We start from the raw sequence: 18,147 nt of genomic DNA on the forward strand, positions 1-18,147 counted from the left end.
CCCTTCACCCACACAAGCTCTTTCAGTGACACCGGGAAGCCATAAGCCCATCCCAAGTTTAAATCATCATAAATGGGAAGTGTATTTAACATACCTAGGTCCCACAGCACCTTAGCTCAACAACGCAGCTTGTTCTGCACATAGCAGTATCCATCCTCAAGAACTCATTGCTGGGACAGTATCTGGAGAGAAAGCTGTATGGTGTATTCCCAGTCCAGGAGAATGCTATTTAACTTACAGTAGGGTTACTTGAGTCAGTTTAGCCCTGGCTGTCCTGGAACAACTTAACGGTGAGTCTTTCGCCTCAGCCTTCTCAGCGTTGAGATGACATGTGTGGGCCACAACACCTAGCTTTGAAGTAGGAGTTCCACAGTATATAAAGCGTGTCCATTAACACTGACACCTGGCCCCTTCTTGTGGCTTCACAAGTTCTAGGCAAGTGTCACCATGAGCCATACCTTCCACCCTGTTTTATACTATGTAAAAGTCCTTTGCCAGGTGTGGTGGCACATAGCTTCTTTTCCACTCCTCAGGAGACAGAGGCAGTTGGACCTCTGTGAGTTCAAGGTTCATCTGGTCTACATAGCAAGCTCCAGTACAGCTAGGGATACAAAAGAAGACCCTGTCTCACACAAAACAAAATAAAACAAAGTCCTAAGCTGAACCATCCTAAGCCAGGAACATCAATCGCACCTATGTACTCCAACACACACAAGCACACATGGGCAGTGTTTCTCAGCATGTTCCCACAAACACTATACATGTGCCCATGCACACAGGCATACTCATACACATAGCGGCCACGCCCACTTAGTCTCACGTACCCAGGCACAACCATGCACATAACAGCTACATCTACACTCTCATATAACCAGCATAGCCAATCACAAAATATCTGTGCCCATACAGGCCTTTACCCTCAGGCACAGTTACGCACATGGCAGTCACGCTCACATATGTGTATCAGTGGTTCCGTCATGTGTGTTGAGAAAGACCACTCTGTAGTCCTGCTTGGCCTCAGAGTATGGACTGTTAAGGGGGTGGGCAGTGATGTAGGAACAGGCCTTCCTAGAGGAATGTGCCGCGGTGTGGACATCTGCAAAGTTGAGCTGCTGGGTGTTCTTGGTCACTCATTACAAGAGGAGCCAAACTAAGAATGACAAAGGAGCCTTTACTCAGTACCGTAACTACTTCCCCACAGTGCACCCCTATAAAAGGTTCTGGGTCTGCATCCTGCTCCTGAGGGGCCTAAAGGAAAGGCTCTCATTGAGCCGCATTGATCTGTGGGAAGCTCAGGGAGGCCAAGGGTTGAGGTAATGGAAGAACAGCAGGGCTACTTGGAAGCACAGCCTTGGGGCATCCATTGGCCGGCTAGTCTGCACACTCTGTGTCTGGACAGTGGCCCTGTGAGCCCTCCAGGAAGAGTCTGTGGCCAGGCCTGGAGCCCATTCCTTAATGACCAGCCCACCCTGCACCATCTTCTGCAGGCGAGGAGAAGCTGCAGCTGTAGGAGGCTGGGAACCAGTCCCCTCCTGGGCCACAGTCACTGGGGTAGTAGACTTTATCAGTGGGAAGACCTTCAAGTTAGGCTAGGAGCATCTGCGGCTTGGCGCATTGTCTTTCTCCACGCTCCTGGATGACCTTGGCATGCACAGCTCGCTGTCCTCACTTTCCCGAGGTACCTGGTGTCCAACTGGAAGAGGGACTGTGTGAGGTCTTCAAGCAGCCTCGTCTTCTGCTGATTGCTTGAGTCCAAGGTCTGAGGGAGCCAGGTAGGGCAGCCACCAGGGGCCATCAGCTACTGAAAAGCTACCTCACCCCTGTCCCTCATAGGACACCAGTGGGTGTCTGGATAGAGAAGGCAGTGCACAGACTGAAACCTGTCAGGGGAAGAAGTGAGGTCAGGTCTGCTGGGCAGGAGGCAGACACCAGAGTCCTCCAAGGCTAAAAGCCCCCAGCACCCACTCACCGTGTAGGGTCCTGCTGTATACTGAAACTTCCAGCCACATTCACCACATTACGTGGGTTCTCAGGACCCCCATAGCTCAGGGTGACCTGGGAGAGGGGGCCAGGGAAAGTGAGGGTCAGCTCTTCCTCCTGGGCACTCTACCTGCTACAGGAAACTTCCCACACCCCTCAGGCTTAGGGATGCAAGCTTCACAAAGAAACCCCTCTGAGCTGGGTGGGCGGTGGTGGCGCACACCTTTAATCCCAGCCCTCCTGAGGGTCCTGCATATCCAGCAGGCAATGTCTTGGCCCATGGTCCACTCCCCGGGGACAACGATATCCTAGGCTAGCCCTGTCCTGAGGCCTGCCCAACTGGGAGACCTCCTGGGAGATAGGCTGGGTAAGGCTAAGGGCCGGGCTGGGTGGGATGTCTTCTACCTGCTGCAGAACGGCATCGGACGGCAGCCTCTGCAGGTTCTCCAGATGGGAGTGGAACAGGGTACTGTGCAGCAGACGGGCACCCAGAAGCCCCTCCACAATGTAGCCTACTGTGCAGTCATCCGGCAGCCGAACCCGCTCGGCCGTGCTCATGAAGCTGCCTAGACTGGAGGGTGGGCTAGTCAGCACCTCTGTAGCCCTCAGCACCCACAAGCCAGGCGTGTGGGCTCCCAGTCTCCCACTTACCTGGCCCATGGACTCATTTTGAGGGCAAGGCCCCTGCTCAGGCAGAACCCAGCCCCACCAGTAGCAAACCAGAACTTCACTGTGTTAGACTGGAAAAAGGGAAAACTTGGTCAAGGACGCCCAGGATGGGGCTCTTCACCATCAGCCCCTCCACCCCTCAACTGAATCATGTCCTCCATCTATGAGAGTCCTCCATATACGAGAATTCCTAACAAGTCACCTTCTTTATCACTGCGCCCGATTTACCAGCTCCACAAGGCCTGGGCCCAGGCCACCTTGCCCACGCCTGTCTTAGCCTGTTCCCACGCTTGCATGGGCCACTGAGTCAGCCTCAGGGAGGATGTGGGCCCAGCACTCACGGTGCCGCCACCCTGGATCCTCTCGGTGGCCTCGATGGGGTGGTCCAGACTGGGTCGCCCCAGGTAGATGTCTTGGCTGGAAGAGAAGGTGGAAAGCAGATGCAGCAGGCTCTCGGGGTTCACATAGTTGTCGTCATCCACGTGGCAGAACCATCTGAAGGCGAAGGAAGAGACCCTGTGCACTGAGCCCCCATCTAAGTGGGAGGGAGCCCACTCGGTGCTCAGCCCCGGGGAGGGGGGTTCTCGCTCCGATGGGTGAGCTTACTTACTTTCGTCCAGATTCTATGAACTTGTCATATTCCACTGACATTTTACAGCACAGTGCTTGGCGTGTGCGCACGGCAGAGCAATTGGTGTTGATCATGCGGCCTCCTGCACAGTTGGAAGGAACGGGAAATGCGAGGGTTGACTTCCAGCTTGCCTCCTTAGGGTTAGGCTGGAATAGGCCTGTCCGGGCCACTGCACCAGGTTCAGCAGCAGCCCCACCACAGCCCTCGTTTTGAAACAGATGACAATTGCTTCCTCGAGGAATGTGGGTGCCACTGGCGCCAGGGACTGGGGGTAGGGGCGGGTGGGGATCTGACTACTGGAAAGGATGGGCACTGGAAGGGGGGCTGGCCATGGATGGGTGTCCTGGCTCTGCCCTCCACCAGCTGTGTGACTCTGGTCAAGGATCAGAATGGCCCCGGTAGCTACAATTCAGTCCAGGGGAACTTTCTCACCGGCCAGCAGCTGGAGCTCAGGGTCGTCTCCATCAGTGAAAATGAACGTCTGTGGGGGGGGGGGGGGAACACCGTGAGGTGCCGGAGGATCCAGCGAGTAGATCTGGGAGCCAGGGCAGGGGTCCCGGGTACGGGAATGGCTGGGGGAGGGGGTGGGGGTGGGGTTGCCGGGGTCCCGGGGTCCAGGAGCCTGCGCGGCGGGGGGGGGGGGCGGGGCGCGCACCTGCCGAGGGGCTCGTGAGATCCAGGTGTGCAGCAGCAGCCGCAGGCGCGGGCCGTGGTTCTTCCGAGTGGTCTTGACTGCGATGAAGACGTCGTCGGGCTGCAGGCGGGAGACCTCGAGAGTCAGACCAGGGGTCGGAATCCGATCGGGTTCCGGTGCGGGCGCGCGAGGCAGCGGCAGCGGCAGCGGCAGCAGCAGCAACACGGCCAGGACCGCGGCCAGCGCGAGGCAGGCCCGGCACAGCAGCCCCCGCACACGGCTCATACGATCGCCCGGCCGGGGCGCTGGGCGCCCGCCTGACAGTGCGGCGGCCCCTTTAAGAGTGACCAGTGCCCCTCCCCGAGCCTTGACCCGGAACTGACGGCCGCGGCGCCCCGGAAGTGAACGTCGCTCTGCGGCGCCGGGGGTGGAAGATGCCGCTGCCGGTTCAGGTGTTTAACTTGCAGGTAGGGGTTGGCGGCTGCGCTCGCCGCGCGGCGGCTCGGTCCAGGTCGGGCCTGGTGGGCGGGGCCCGCGGCGGGCGGGGCGGGGCGGGGCCCGCGGCTCAGACCCAGGCGCGCGAGCATCGCCTGCCTCGCGGGCCGCTCTGGGCTCCGGCCCCCGCCCCGCCCCCGCCTCGCGCGCCAACGCTTTTTCGTGCTGGTGCTGGTGCTGGCTGCCCAGGAGAGGTGCGTCGGGCCAGGATGCGGGGCAGCCCGGCGCCCAGCTCTGCCTCGTCGTCGGCCTCCGACCTCAGCCGCAGCCCTGCGCACAGCAGGTCGGACTTGCGGCCCGGCACGGCGGGCGACTACAACCTGAGCGCCAGCCTGTCGGCCTGCACGCTGCTTTCCGAGGTACCGCTGCGCGCCCGGCGGCTCTCCGGGGTCGCTCGAGGCCCTGGGCCCCTCGAGCCCTCCGCCAGCCTCTTCCGCATCGCGGCCTGTCCGCTTTGCCTCTCCTGGCTTCTGCAGATAGGCTGTCAGTCTGCCTTGTTGTCTGTGGCCTGGAGGAAGCCGCGCCAGTATGGCGGCTGGCAACGCTTGAGGGCTCCTGAAGCCAGTCAGTCGAGAGTTGTGCCCAACACCTGAGTGGGAGAGCTGACGCGGGCACCTGGCGACCAGCACCTGTGGGAGATGAGTGCAGGTGCGCTCTCTTCCCTGGTGCCGTGCGTCAGGGTGCTCTCTGTACATTGCAGGGGGCTGTGGAACCGATGCAGATCGATGTAGATCCCCAGGAGGACCCCCAGAACGCACCTGATGTGAACTACGTGGTGGAGAACCCCACCCTGGTATGGACCCGCATGTGGGGAGAACTGCTGGCAAGCTGGGTCTGTTGAGGGATCCAAGTCAGACTCCCCACAGTAGTGTACAGCTTGGGAAGATCCATGATTCTTAGCCACCACTTTAGTCAGGTTTTTTCTGAGCCACGAAACTGGGTTTTCATTTGTCCGCCTATGTTGGGTTCTCAGACGGGTCTAAGACCCTGCACCCTCTTAGTGGGAACAGTCCATCACTTGTCAGGGTATGCCGGTGTTCCCGCTTTCCAGTGCAGAGCTTGACCTGAAGGCCCTTAATCCACCCCAGTGATGTCTTCCTAGGATCTAGGAAGATAGTCAATTCTGTAGGCCGAGGCCTAAGAAAAATAATGTACTCTGTTGGGTCCTTGCTTAAGCCCCCCCCCCAACCTCTCCCCACACCCCAGGACCTGGAGCAGTATGCAGCCAGCTACAGTGGCCTGATGCGCATTGAGCGGCTGCAGTTTATTGCTGACCGTTGCCCTCCACTGCGGGTAGAGGCCTTGAAAATGGCCCTGTCTTTTGTGCAAAGGACATTCAACGTGGATATGTATGAAGAGATTCACCGGAAGCTCTCTGAGGCTACCAGGTAAGGGCTTGAAGCGGGTAAGGGACCAAGTCTGGGCTGGCTTGCTGGCTGGCAGGGCCTTTGTGTTCCTGTCATTATGACTAGCACCCCACTGACTGGTGTACCTGTCATGTACCTCTGCACATAGAAAGTGTGAGCATGCTAACTCTGTGTGGCAGGGAAGTGGTGGCAGGCCCTGTTTTCCCGCCCTTGGCTTCCTTTGCCTCTGTGCAGACAACTAACTGGGATTCCTAATTCTTAAGAACCTAGTGTAGCTGTCCTTGCAAAAAGCTGGGGGTCAAAACCCCTGACTGTCCTTTAAGCCTCCCTGTCTTACTGTGGGGTCCTAGGTCAGGAACTGTCTCTGTGCCCCAGGTACAGATTGGGCTCTTTGAGTAGGGCAAGAGACAGACGAAAGCTTGTGATGTCCTCTCCCCTTGCTCCCTCGTCCTTGTTATTGTCATTGTGCTTATGGCTAGGTTACCCTTCAGGGAGCTGCAGAATGCGCCGGATGCCATCCCCGAGAGTGGGGTGGAGCCCCCTCCCCTAGACACAGCCTGGGTGGAGGCCACTCGGAAGAAGGCCCTGTTGAAACTGGAGAAGCTAGACACAGACTTGAAGAACTATAAGGGCAACTCTATCAAAGAGAGCATCAGGTGCTGGCCTGCCCTGGGGCGGGGCGCGCAGGGTGGGGAGGTGGGCAGCTGGGCCTGGCCGGTCCCTCGACCAGTACCCACTCACTGCCAGTCCTACAGGCGCGGCCATGATGACCTGGGTGATCACTACCTGGACTGTGGGGACCTCAGCAATGCCCTCAAGTGTTATTCCCGAGCCCGGGACTACTGCACCAGTGCTAAGCATGTCATCAACATGTGCCTCAACGTCATCAAGGTGGCCTGGGTGACAGGTGGGTAGGCATGGAGGGCCCAGAAGGGGCAACTGAGACTTAGTCTGGCCTTGCCTACTCATCTGCCAGGTCAGTGTCTACTTGCAAAACTGGTCTCATGTGTTAAGTTATGTGAGCAAGGCTGAGTCCACGCCAGAGATTGCTGAGGTAAGGTCCACCTCCCCGGATACCCTGCTCACGGAGTCTGGTCCCCCATTCCCATTCCTAGCCTCAGTTTCCTTTTGAGTGTACTCTTGTCCCTTCTCAGGGTAGGCTGGGGACAGGGAGTAGAGCTGCTTGAATGAGGGGGGACAGGGTAGGGGGCCTCTCATGTCTGCTGCCTTCCCCTGTAGCAGCGTGGAGAGCGGGACAGCCAGACCCAAGCCATCCTCACCAAGCTCAAGTGTGCTGCAGGTGAGGCTTCCAGCTACCTCAAGCCCTTGTAACCTTGAGATGGGGCCCACCCCAGGGAAATAGCTGGAGGAGGAGTACTGGCAGGCTTCAGGACATCCGTGTGTGTCTGTGTGCGGCATGTGCTTCAAGTTCAAGTAGATAGCTGGTTTCTGAGCCTGGCTATATGTTATGGGCATTCTGAGGATGCCCTGCAGAGCTAACTTACAGGAATGTCAATTAGATGCTGCTACTAACAGGATTTCTGCCCCTAAACTGGGGAATACTGGGCAAGAGGCCAGTGGTTCCATCCGCTGGTGACCATGGTCTTCTAGGGCTCTAGTAACCTCCTCTAAAGAGCCTCATTTCATTGTCTCCCTGGTCCCCCTTTAGGCTTAGCTGAGCTGGCTGCAAGGAAGTATAAGCAAGCTGCTAAGTGCTTCCTTCTGGCTTCTTTTGATCACTGCGACTTCCCAGAGGTGAGGAGGGGGGCATATGGGACTTTTCACCTTATCCAAGTCCATGAGAGAAAATGAGGGCTCATGGATTGAGCTGTTAGCCTCTCCTGAATGAGGTCTAAGCATTCCCTGAGTGGGTAGTGGGAAGGGCAGGCCAGACCCCAACCCTGGCCTTCCTCCTTGGTCTGTGCCCCAGTGACCCAGGACCCCGGGTCTCTGGACCCACCTCCCCTTCTGCCTCTCAGCTTCTGTCCCCCAGCAATGTGGCTGTCTACGGTGGCCTGTGTGCCTTAGCCACTTTCGACCGGCAGGAGCTGCAACGCAATGTTATCTCCAGCAGGTAAGGTGGGTGGTAGGCTCCTACCTTCTGCCCCTGCCTAGTGTCAGCCCTCCTGTCCCTCAGCTGAGCACTGTGGTCTCCTCAGCTCCTTCAAGTTGTTCCTGGAGCTGGAGCCACAGGTCAGAGACATCATCTTCAAGTTTTATGAGTCCAAGTATGCTTCATGCTTGAAGATGTTGGATGAGATGAAGGTAAGGGACATGGGTATAGTCACATTGAGACTGGGCTAGATTGTGCCTCAGGGTCATTGACCATTTCTCCTCTGAAGGACAACCTGCTCTTGGACATGTATCTGGCCCCCCATGTCAGGACACTGTATACCCAGATTCGCAACCGAGCTCTCATTCAAGTAAGTAGAGGAGGGGCTAACAGTGAAGAGGCTGTGTGAGGTACAGACATTCTGGGGAGCAGTGGATAGCATGTGGCTTCTGTCCTGTAGTACTTCAGCCCCTACGTGTCAGCTGATATGCACAAGATGGCTGCAGCCTTCAACACGACAGTTGCAGCCCTGGAGGATGAGCTAACACAACTCATCCTGGAAGGGCTCATTAATGCCCGCATCGATTCACATAGCAAGGTGGGTAGGCAGGGCCGGGGCTGCGGGAATACGGTGTGGAGACCTGCTGGGCCATCGTGAATCTTGGCTCACGCCTGTTACAGATACTGTATGCTCGAGACGTGGATCAGCGCAGCACCACCTTTGAGAAGTCCCTGCTGATGGGCAAGGAGTTCCAACGACGTGCCAAGGCCATGATTCTAAGGGCGGCTGTGCTGCGCAACCAGATCCACGTCAAGGTGAGCAGCCTGGGGTGTGAAGGAATGGGCAGCACTTCCACAGCCGCCACTGAGCCCCTCCCTGTCCACTGCAGTCTCCTCCTAGAGAAGGGAGCCAAGGGGAACTGACTCCAGCCAACAGCCAGTCAAGGATGAGCACCAACATGTGAAAGTCCTGGATCACCCTGACCTTCAGACGATGGTCTGCACTCCTCCCCTGCCCATGGAAGCAGCACCTGGGCCTCCTGCCTGCTCTCAAGAGGAGGCTCCAGACTATTTGTGTTGTGGTTCAGTAGCGCAGCCTGGCCACATGGATGCCAGTTCATTGCCCTTCCACTCAGGTATTCTCTGCTGTGGTAGGCAAGCTGCTCATTATGGCTGCTCAGGCCTGACTATAGGTTTCTGTCCCAATGAAACAGACCGCGTGCAATGCCCAGGTAGGGTACCTCATCCCTCCTGTCTGTGTAGTTCTGACTGCAGCAGTGTAGTTCATTAAAGTACAGATCGATCACTGCCCCAGGCTCTGTTCCTTTCTGCTTTGGAAGCTCTGATCCAGGGAAATCCTCTGGATACACTGACCACTCAGGAAAGGCAGGGAGTACCCCACTTACTTCATTCACACTGTTTTCCTGTCTCCCAAGGTCCACTGAGCCAGGAGAGCAGCCTTCATGGATGTGGGCTGGGAGCAGCAGCCACAGGCCATTATTAGATCTCTACAAATGCATCTCTGAAATGGTTTATTGTTCAGTGCTAGAAACATAAGTTGTGGGAACGGGGCGAGTCCAGCCAAGGTAGCCTCGATGCAACATTGCCAGGCCCCCGCCTGAAGGCGACAACTTCTGTGTCAAAAAGGAGATTCCCTGAGTAAAGGCATTTCCTTAAGGGCGTCTAGGCGGCAGTGGCTGTCCTGGGGTGGAGATGGCTCTTGCTGGCTTTCAGGCTAGGGCACCACCCATGACTTCACGGAGTCCACCTGGCGTTCCAGGCCTCGCCGGCTGAGGTTCCTGCAGCCCAGGCTGAGTCTCTTTCCAGGCCAGAGACTTCTCTAATTTGGTCTTAAAAAGCAATCCATGGCCTGACAGGGAGGGCAAGAGAGGAACGGCGGTTAGGAAGCCAAGGCCCTCACTGCTACTGGAGGTGAGCAGGCTGGTTGCAGCAGGCAGGCATCTGCTCACCTGGGCAGTCTGCTGTCTCCCTGAATGCTCGCTTCTTGCAGCAGCCACGGCACAGGTTAAACACACATCTATTGCCCTGTGTACAAGAAAGCTAGTGAACAGGCCAATACCTGTATGTAGGCTGAATTCTGAGGGAGGCAGTACCAGACTGCATGGGCCTTGCCCTGCCCACCTATGCAGAACAACAGAAGGTCCAGCTCACCTTTGGGTTTCCACACTGGTCACACTTGGCATATTTGGCTGGGGAAAAAGAAGGCTGGTTGAATGAGATGAGCAATAGGCAAGCCAGGGTCACTGGCTGCCACCCACCTCTACAAATCTCACTGTGGCCACCTGGGCCAGGAGACGGGGTAAGGACAGAGGGTGTGGCTAGTTATGACACGGCAGAGTGAGCCTGGCCTCGCTGGAAATGAACAAGAAGGAGGTGGCCACCCTCAGTCTGTCACCATGTCACCCACTGAAAAGAAGGGGCAGCCAGGTATGGTGGTTCACGCCTGTAATCCTGGCACTCAGCTGCTGCCGAGTATGAGCTCAGTGTGGACTACACAGTGAAATCCAAGGCAGCCTGAGTTGTAGAGTGAGACCTAGCTCCAGAAACAAGAAAAGGGCTAAATCAGAAGCCCTGTCCTAATGCCCACTTCTCGTGGTGCAGAATTGCAGGCAGAAACTACTATGGCATTTCCCATATAAAAGTCTTTTCCTGCTATATCCCCAGGCTTGCAAAGCTACCAGATAAAACTCCCAAGGAGCTGCCACCAGACTGCTGAACTCATGAGGAAGCAGCTGAGTGTGAGAGCCCAGGGTGCCAAAATGCCAGATAGCACACTGGACTGAGACCACAAAGCGGCCACACCTAGAAACCATACTGAAAAGTCCTGTGTGTTCAAGAGAGGCTAGCACCTTCACCTCCATTATTTGGGTCAAGATCCTGGCTGACCACCATCGAAATACATAGCAACCTCCCCAGAAACTCTCAGACTGCTTGGAGACTGCCGAGCCAGCCCCATGCAGGGGGCAAGGACAGCCCTAGTGACATACAGGCAAACTCCTCTGTGGTGGCTTCAACAGCACTTAGCTGAGGAGCTTATACAATGGCCTTGTCTGATAAATTAAGTAGGTTTATAGCAACACACTATACTATAGATCAGATTTAAAAACCTTTCACAGGTTCTTAGTGTCATACCCACGGTCTGGTCTGGGCACGGGAGAAATGTCCCTAGGCATTTGTCTCTGGACCTACACCTTGAATGTGGCAGAGCCTGGGATGTTGTCTCCAGTGAAAGAAGGCAATGATGAGGTGTCTGGACGTCTACCCAACAGCCGCAGTAGCACTTACGTTTCAGGGAAGGGTCAAAGTTTTTGTGAGGGTTCCTCAGTTGCTTCTTCAGCTTATTCTTGGACAAGCCGTCCACGGTGCCCTCTTCTTCCTCCAGAGCCCGCTTGCTTCCACCACCGCCGTTCTTGCTCCCTTCCCTAGGCCTGAAGGGAAAGGGCAGAACCAAAGACACCCATAAGATGTGATCAGTTCACTGCTGCCGATCTATGGTGGGGTCCCAGGGCAAAAACGGGCTGAACAGCCATGGAGGGCACTGGTGCCAAGAACATGCATTTCCTCCCATCCATCCTAAGTAACTATTCTTGAAGCCCAGGCAAAGAGCGCCTATCAAGGATACAGGACAGAGGTGCAGCCCACACAAGAGTGGCTAACACAGAAGTTAAACCTTCTGGAAGGATGGCTAAAGTTCAGGGGCCCAGGGTCTGCATCACTGAGCCCAGGCAGGCTGTGATCGCAGATGTCAGTCTGCTCACTTTGGAGACTCTAGCCCCAGGGTCCACCTGTTAACCCCAAGGACAAAGCCGCACGGGATTAAAGGATCTTGGGTAAGTACCCAAAGCACTTTCTCCACACAAAGCTTCTCTGCCTTCACTCAGAACAGGGACTTGCCTTAGTGACTAGAGGAAATGGCAAAGGGCCCCTGTGTGTGTATTCCCACTGTAGGTTGGCTTAACTCACCCTGGCCGGATGTAGGGCTGGCAGATCCAGTGGAAAGCAGCTAAGTTGCCAGCTGGCCTCACTCCTTCTTGCTGCCTGGACATGTCCTCCTGCAAAGGCCCAAGGCCTGTCAAAAACCTAGGCTGTTGGCCCACTACAAAGCCTGCTGGGCTCCCACAGCCCTGCACCTGCCTGGCACTGAAGCTTTAGCGCCTGGCTCACAGCAGCCACGCCCTCCAGGGTCTTCACTTTGGCCAGCTCCTCTCGAAGCTGCTGATGGACCTGCAGCCTGAGGCAGATGCCTGTCACTCCCAGTCACCACCTGAGCCAAGTGCTGGGCACGTAGCCAGCATCTCTTCCCACCCAGGCTCCTGGCCCCCACCCCTGACAGCCAAGCCACCAGCCCGTCAGCACGGTTGGTAGCAAGTTACTTAGGGAAGACCATGGAACACTCCAGGCTGGGCTATGACGGTGCTTAGAGAGACCCACTCTAGCTCCTACCCAAGGAGCAACTCACGTGTGGTGCCACAGCTTGAAGAGGTGGGCCCGGACGCAGGACAGCGGGCAAGGGTGCTGCTGTACAATGCCCAGGTACTCCTCAGCCAGCTCCCACACAGCAGGGCTCCGGCCCTCGAACAGCGCAGGGTTGTGAAGGTTACCTTCTGGGAAGCGGGGAGGGGGAGGAAGAGAGCCTACAACACCTTCCAGGCCACGCGGGTCGCTGGCTGGCTACAGGGCTGGCAAGCCTGGAAAACCTGGGCTGAGGGTCTGGGCTTCTTGGAGCAGACAGGACAGTGGACACCATCTACTTAGACAGGTCTACAAGGACAGGGCGGGGCTGAGTCAACCATGCGCTCACCTGCACTCATGACCCCTTGCACACCCGTGTCCTGGATGCACCGTTCCACATCTTGCAGGCATCGGATATTCCCGTTCGCAAACACAGGGATTCCCACAGCCTTCCTGTAGAGGGAAGAGGAGCCTGACCCTACACCATACCATGGCACTGCGAAGCCAGGAGGGCCAGAAACTGCCAACGAGATATCTTGCCTTCTATGGTATCGCTGCCTTCCACAAAGCCCGTAGGACCAATGATTGCACCCAACCAATATCCACTCACCTAACTGCCTTGATGTGTTCCCAGGAGGCTGTTCCGGCCATGGGCCCCTTCTGTTCCTTGGTCCGCCCATGCACCGTCAGCAACTAGAACAGACCAACACTTGGTTCAACCCATCTCTAGGCCAAGGTCCCAAACCAACTACAAGGGGCCCGCTCAAGTTTCTCAGCTTTCCGAGCTGGGAAGGACAAGGGCCAGCTGGGCCTGGATCTGTCCTTGGCCCCCAGGGTCTTGACAGCCCTGACCCTGTGGAGGAAGCCCCAGGCTGCAATTGCAAAACACAAGTCAGGAACCAGAATCCCGAGCACAGGAAACGTCTGGAAGAGTGGCTCCTGCTGCTTCCAAGAGCTCCATGTCTCAGAGCACACTTGACCAGGCCCAACATGCAGGGCTGAGGAAGACCCCAGGTCGGATCCTATGGCTCATTCTAGACTTCCAGAGAGGCTGGACACTGAGTTCACCACTAAAGAAGGTTCTGGAAGCCGGGCAGTCAGTGGTGGTGCACACCTTTAGTCCCAACACTCCAGAGGCAGAGGCAGAGGCAGAGGCAGACAGATCTCTGTGAGTTCAAGGCCAACGTGGTTTAACATGGTCAGTTCCAGGACAACCATAGCTGTTACACAGAGAAACCCTGTCTTGAAAAACCGAAAGAGAAATGGGGTCTGGAGGGGCCCACCGATCGCCCTGCCCACAGAAACTACCTTAGATGCAGCCCCACTCAAGAGCTGCAGGAGGAAAAGCAGCCACCTCTGGTCAGGGAGAGTTAACAGAAAGTAATGGAATTTCTTCCAGATTGCCTGCTGGATCCCAACAACCATTCATGGGATCCATGGCCCTCACCTGACAGCCGGCCTTCTCCAGCATCTGGGCGTACCTCACTGTCTTTTCAATCTCTGGGAAGACGCGGATTTTGCACGTGACAGGCACAGAGAGTCTCTCATGAGCCAAGAGAACTGAGAAAAAAAGATGGCCTCTGAGGGAACCACAGTCCTACTCTAAGGTGGCCAAACCCCTCTCTGCCAGGCCCACAAAACCACACTAGCTTTGGCAAAACAGCAGGCCCAGGGGCACACCCCTGGCACATGCCCTTGGCTTCTCCTTGTCTTCACATGTGATGTGGGCCTGTGCTGGCTTCCAATGAGACGTGGCACCCAATAGACCTGGTTGTCCCCTTGGGACAGTGGGAGCTAAAAGGAGTAGTACTTAATGTCTGGTTCTAAGGGGATGGTGGTGTAGGCCAGAGGACTCTACAGTCACCTCCTCCCAGCAGGGAAAGCGCTGTGGCCCAGAGCCCCTAGAGGGATCACCGTTGTCCTCTCCTGAGCCCCAGCCAAGCAGCTTGTGCTTATGAGTCCCGTCAGAGCCTCTGCGCCTCCCTCACTCGCTGACACAGTGGCACTCACTCATTCTCTGAAGAAGATCCCACTCCTCCTGCAGGAAGGCGCCATAGTGACCTGTAAGGGTGAGAGTGGCTCCATGTCACTGTCACCTCCACACTGCCATGGGCCCCTTACCAGGCCAGCCCCTCAATACAGAGGGCTCGGCGGCTAGGCCGTGTACATGCGCTCCAGCCTTCACACAGGATCCCCAAAATCCCCAAAATCAGTGCTGTCTCTGGCTGGAGCAGGGGTGAAAATGAAGTTAAGCAGCTTGTCAACACCCAACTCGGGAGCTCTACCTGCCCAGCTGGGAAACTCAAAAGTGCGCTACACAGCCTCAGATGAGTAGTGCCTGGCTGGGGGCCCACTGTGCTACTGCAGAGCCACGGACCTCCCAGCCACTGGTCACGTTTACATAGAGGACATCTATGTGGCCAGCAGAGCCTGGTCCCCAGTGAAGTACCCGAGAACAGTCACTTTCCAGAAAGGGCTGCTTGCTAGCTACAGGTGCCACCACAGAGGCAGGGATTGAGCCTCCCATGACCACCCATGCCTGGCTCACCCGGGACAGGCTGGACCCCCATATTTGGAGGCCTAGTGGACTCAGCACTGGCCTGGACGGGTGCCAACACAGAACCATAGAAATGACCTTACCTCTCTTGGCTATCATCTGTGGGCAGCCCAAATTCAGGTCAATGGCATCACAGTAATCTTGTGCCAGGAGAGCTGCCTGGACAAACACCTCTGGGTCATTGGCACAGAACTGAAGAAGACATGAATGTCATCCATGGTCACACCAGGCCTAAGACTCTCCCAGCCTAGGCCACCCAGCCCTGTGAGGGAGGAGCCCCATGGGTGACTCAATCAGCTGTAGTCTCTCCATCACCATTTACAATATGATAAAGTAGGAAACATCTCACACCGCTAGGAATGTATGCCATTTCTTTGGATGTGTAACAGAAGCCACAGGCAAACACTCCTAAAGAACTGAATGAAGCCTAAGACTGAGGGGAAGTTATCAAGGTGACGCTGGGGCTGCAAATCCCTCACATCATCCGAGCTAACCCTTCACCAGGACTTAGGCTAGTTCCCTAAGGAACTTCCCTAAGGAAGTTCATTCGGCAACTGTTTCCTACTGCATGCTGCATGCGTCAATACAGGACTGCAGGAATCCCCCCCCCCCCATTCCGCCCGCGCCCTCCTCCTGGGTATGAAAGCCTGGGGACGCTGTTCCCATATACAGAGGATCTGGAATTTGGCTGCTATCTGGTAGCCACTGTCCCTCTGCCCACCTGCACAATGAGAGGCCTGTCCTCGGGGCATACTTCACAGTACAGGTTCTCTTTCCGATAGTTAGCATCTCTAACGAAAACCTGGGCGTGCAGCATAGGGGTGTAGCATAGCTGGGCTCCATGGCGACGGCTCAGCAGCCTCCAAGCCAGCTCGCTCTGGTCCACCATGGGTGCCACCACATGTCGGGCACCTCCCAGGGTACGGCTCCAAAACTCAAAACCCTGCAGTTTGGGCATCCTCTCCACACTGAGGACAGAAGAGGACCGGGCTCTCATTTCGGCCATAGTATACCACCATACCCCAGGAGGGTACAAAGTTTTACTGAAAGGGGTTGACCACTCTCGTCAGTTATTGCTGCCAGCTCTCCCAAACACACACACGCACGCGCGCGGTACACACAGCAGGCTCAGGGTCGAGCAGCCCTCGCCCCCCCACGCCCCTTCTAGCAGTGACCCTGACAGGTCACTCGCCCTCTCTGGACCTTACCCCCTCATTGGCTACTGGATTAAACACCAGCTTGGTGGAACTGGTGTGGAGGATTAAACAGGTCAGTGTCCCAAACAACGAACTCGCGCCCCTGCGGGCGAGACCTGGCCAGGTGAGACCACAGCTGCAGGAGGCCCGGCACCGCCCCGGATCTCGGGCAGGGAGAGCCGCGAGCACGTCAGCCCGCCAGGCCCCGCTGCTGGTCTGGCCTGGAGCCTCCTGCTCTGCCCCTGCGCCTTGGGCTGGCCAGGGGGCCGAGGTCGCCACCGGTAGACGACGAAGGGGCTCGAATTAGGACTACTTCCCGCACTGCTGGGGCTGGCCGGGGCTCCACGGAGGCTTGTGGCTGCGGGCACGCTCCAAAGAAAGGGACGCACAGGGCCCCGGAGCCTCCGCCTTCCCCGCGGCGCCGCCACGAGGACCCGCAGGAACGCGGCGGCAGCCGCAGGGCACCGCGGCTCAGACTCAGCGCACCGCTGCCGGAAGTGCAGGGGCCGGAAGCGCACTGCCAGGCCCTCCTCCGCGCGGCCTGCGGTGCGGCGCCGAAGATAATCGTCGGAAACTGCCACTCCGCGTCGAAGGGACCGGCCTGGTGGAAACCGGAGCTGAGCAGGTACAGACTGCGCATGCCCGGGGCCACGTTGTCCCCTTGCAGACAATTGGCACTAGGAAACCGTTCCTCCCACCTCCACTCTCTCTCCAGCACGCATTCCCCGAGCAGCCCTTGGTTCTTCAGACAAAAGGTGTAAATGCAGTATAATACCACAATAGGAAACGTGGTAAAGAATTATAACTTCAGATAGGAAAGGCTACAAGCGGCTGAGGCACCTATTTGACATATCCCAGCATCCCTCAGTCCCTTCCTCTCAAAGGGTGTGGCTGGTATACCCGGCCCCCTACCCTGGACTCTCCAGCCCAGGGGCTGGCTGGGCAGCCCTTGAGTAACGAGAAGCTTCCTAGAGCAAAGGGGTATGCATAAAGAGAAATGGTGTTGGTCTGGGAACTTTTGAGTTCACAGACTGATATTGGTCTGATTGATTGATTGATTGATTGATTGATTGATTGATTGATTGATTGATCGGTCATTGTGAGATCTCACTGCAGCCCTGGCTGGGACTCGCAGTCTATACATGCACCTTAACTCGCAAGAATCGGTTCTCTGCTACTACTTGCCTGTCCAGGACAGCCAGGGCTACGCAGAGAAACCCTGTCTGGAAAAGCAAAACAAAATAAAACAAAAACCAACAAGGAAAAAGGAAAGAACGTGAGAGAACAAAACGCACGCCCCTTTCATTTGCCCAACACTCCCTACCCTTCTTTAAAGATCTGAGCTTCTGCCTGATATAATTGTTTGTCTCTTGAGCTAAAATCATCTTTTAGTCCTTATGGTCAGATCTGAGAGAAAAATCATTGTTCTCACTTTCATTTATTTGTAAATCTTGGAAACTATCATCTCTTGGGGGGGGGGGAGAAAAGAAAAAGAAAACAGGATAAAAGAAAACAACAGCTGGTCATGTGACACACACTTGCTATTCCAGCTGGCCTGGAACTCTCTGTCCTCCTGAGTGCTGGGATTGCAAGCATGTGCCACCACACCCCAGCTCTGACCGGTTTTCTTGGCATTCCTGCTGTTTGTTGTTTGCTGAACTTCTTTCATCCGTACGTTAATTTTTGTAAAACATATTTAGCAATATTTCGACCTTTGTTTTCTTTTTCTTAACAGGGTCTCTAACTCAGACTGGCCTTGAACTAGGTTACTAGCTGAGGATCTGAATATGATCTTGAATTCCTGTTCCTCCTATCCCCCTACTTCCCTCGCACTCAGTTTATGCTGTGGTGTGGAAATCAAACCCCAGGGTGAGCACTCTACCAACTAGGCCGTATCCCCAGCCCTTTCTTAGACTGTTGCATAAAGAACAGGAAAGAGTAGAAGAAACAAAAGAATAAACCTAAGTTCCCATTGTTTGTTGGCAGTCTTGTGTTGAAATTTCTTTCTGCTTTGTTTCCTGGGGTCCCTTTGAATGAGCAAGGTTGCCCTTAGGTTGGCCTGCCCTCTAGTGGAACCTTCCAGCACTGTTTG

The 18,147-nt window shown here is 56.1% G+C and overlaps 3 protein-coding genes across 11 annotated transcripts; 1 reads left to right on the plus strand and 2 right to left on the minus strand.

Annotated features, from left to right (window-relative positions):
• Positions 1-1,119: 1,119 nt before the first annotated feature.
• Rfng (RFNG O-fucosylpeptide 3-beta-N-acetylglucosaminyltransferase) lies at positions 1,120-4,199 on the minus strand. Its single transcript, XM_051182398.1, has 8 exons — positions 3,936-4,199; positions 3,713-3,761; positions 3,260-3,362; positions 2,991-3,144; positions 2,632-2,720; positions 2,386-2,551; positions 1,970-2,055; positions 1,120-1,880 (listed from the first exon to the last, which is right to left on the minus strand). Exons 1-8 carry the CDS (start codon positions 4,197-4,199, stop codon positions 1,799-1,801), a joined length of 993 nt encoding a protein of 330 aa, XP_051038355.1. The 3' UTR covers positions 1,120-1,798.
• A 45-nt stretch (positions 4,200-4,244) lies between these two features.
• On the plus strand, positions 4,245-9,135 carry Gps1 (G protein pathway suppressor 1). 8 transcript variants are annotated; one of them, XM_051182355.1, is made up of 14 exons: positions 4,245-4,381; positions 5,110-5,202; positions 5,616-5,797; positions 6,256-6,432; positions 6,532-6,667; positions 6,753-6,830; positions 7,016-7,076; positions 7,446-7,531; positions 7,756-7,850; positions 7,936-8,041; positions 8,119-8,199; positions 8,290-8,427; positions 8,511-8,645; positions 8,720-9,135. In XM_051182355.1, the coding sequence occupies exons 1-14, from the start codon at positions 4,349-4,351 to the stop codon at positions 8,792-8,794; spliced, it is 1,476 nt and encodes a 491-aa protein (XP_051038312.1). In that variant the 5' UTR covers positions 4,245-4,348; the 3' UTR covers positions 8,795-9,135. The 8 variants fall into 8 exon arrangements, with proteins under 8 accessions (XP_051038312.1, XP_051038321.1, XP_051038330.1 ...); XM_051182364.1 differs by having other exon boundaries at positions 7,019-7,076; XM_051182373.1 differs by having other exon boundaries at positions 6,268-6,432.
• Positions 9,136-9,344: 209 nt separating this feature from the next.
• Dus1l (dihydrouridine synthase 1 like) lies at positions 9,345-16,251 on the minus strand. Of its 2 annotated transcripts, none has more exons than XM_051182417.1 (14): positions 16,068-16,251; positions 15,581-15,827; positions 14,943-15,018; positions 14,313-14,363; positions 13,750-13,862; positions 12,913-12,995; positions 12,652-12,755; positions 12,310-12,454; positions 11,985-12,081; positions 11,814-11,902; positions 11,136-11,278; positions 10,002-10,039; positions 9,800-9,875; positions 9,345-9,699 (listed from the first exon to the last, which is right to left on the minus strand). In XM_051182417.1, exons 1-14 carry the CDS (start codon positions 16,073-16,075, stop codon positions 9,560-9,562), a joined length of 1,410 nt encoding a protein of 469 aa, XP_051038374.1. In that variant the 5' UTR covers positions 16,076-16,251; the 3' UTR covers positions 9,345-9,559. The 2 variants fall into 2 exon arrangements, with proteins under 2 accessions (XP_051038374.1, XP_051038366.1); XM_051182409.1 differs by having other exon boundaries at positions 14,943-15,051.
• Between the last annotated feature and the right edge of the window lie 1,896 nt (positions 16,252-18,147).

This window comes from Phodopus roborovskii, unplaced genomic scaffold (assembly GCF_943737965.1).
Source record: "Phodopus roborovskii unplaced genomic scaffold, PHOROB, whole genome shotgun sequence".
NCBI classification, from domain to species: Eukaryota; Metazoa; Chordata; class Mammalia; order Rodentia; family Cricetidae; genus Phodopus; species Phodopus roborovskii.

Bases quoted from the DNA above. Each gene is read 5' to 3' on its own strand.
- Dus1l (XM_051182409.1), bottom strand. The intron at 13,863-14,312 runs GTGAGTGCCACT...TTTTTTTCTCAG, and splicing joins GGATCTTCTTCAGAGAATGA to TTCTCTTGGCTCATGAGAGA. The intron at 12,996-13,749 runs GTGAGGGCCATG...GGTCTGTTCTAG, and splicing joins TGGAGAAGGCCGGCTGTCAG to TTGCTGACGGTGCATGGGCG.
- Gps1 (XM_051182345.1), top strand. From the start codon at position 4,619: ATGCGGGGCAGCCCGGCGCCCAGCTCTGCCTCGTCGTCGGCCTCCGAC. The intron at 5,203-5,615 runs GTATGGACCCGC...CCCACACCCCAG, and splicing joins TGGTGGAGAACCCCACCCTG to GACCTGGAGCAGTATGCAGC. The intron at 5,798-6,255 runs GTAAGGGCTTGA...GCTTATGGCTAG, and splicing joins AAGCTCTCTGAGGCTACCAG to GTTACCCTTCAGGGAGCTGC.
- Rfng (XM_051182398.1), bottom strand. From the start codon at position 4,199: ATGAGCCGTGTGCGGGGGCTGCTGTGCCGGGCCTGCCTCGCGCTGGCC. The intron at 3,363-3,712 runs GTGAGAAAGTTC...CCAACTGTGCAG, and splicing joins TGAGCTCCAGCTGCTGGCCG to GAGGCCGCATGATCAACACC. The intron at 2,721-2,990 runs GTGAGTGCTGGG...CCCTTTTTCCAG, and splicing joins GGATCCAGGGTGGCGGCACC to TCTAACACAGTGAAGTTCTG.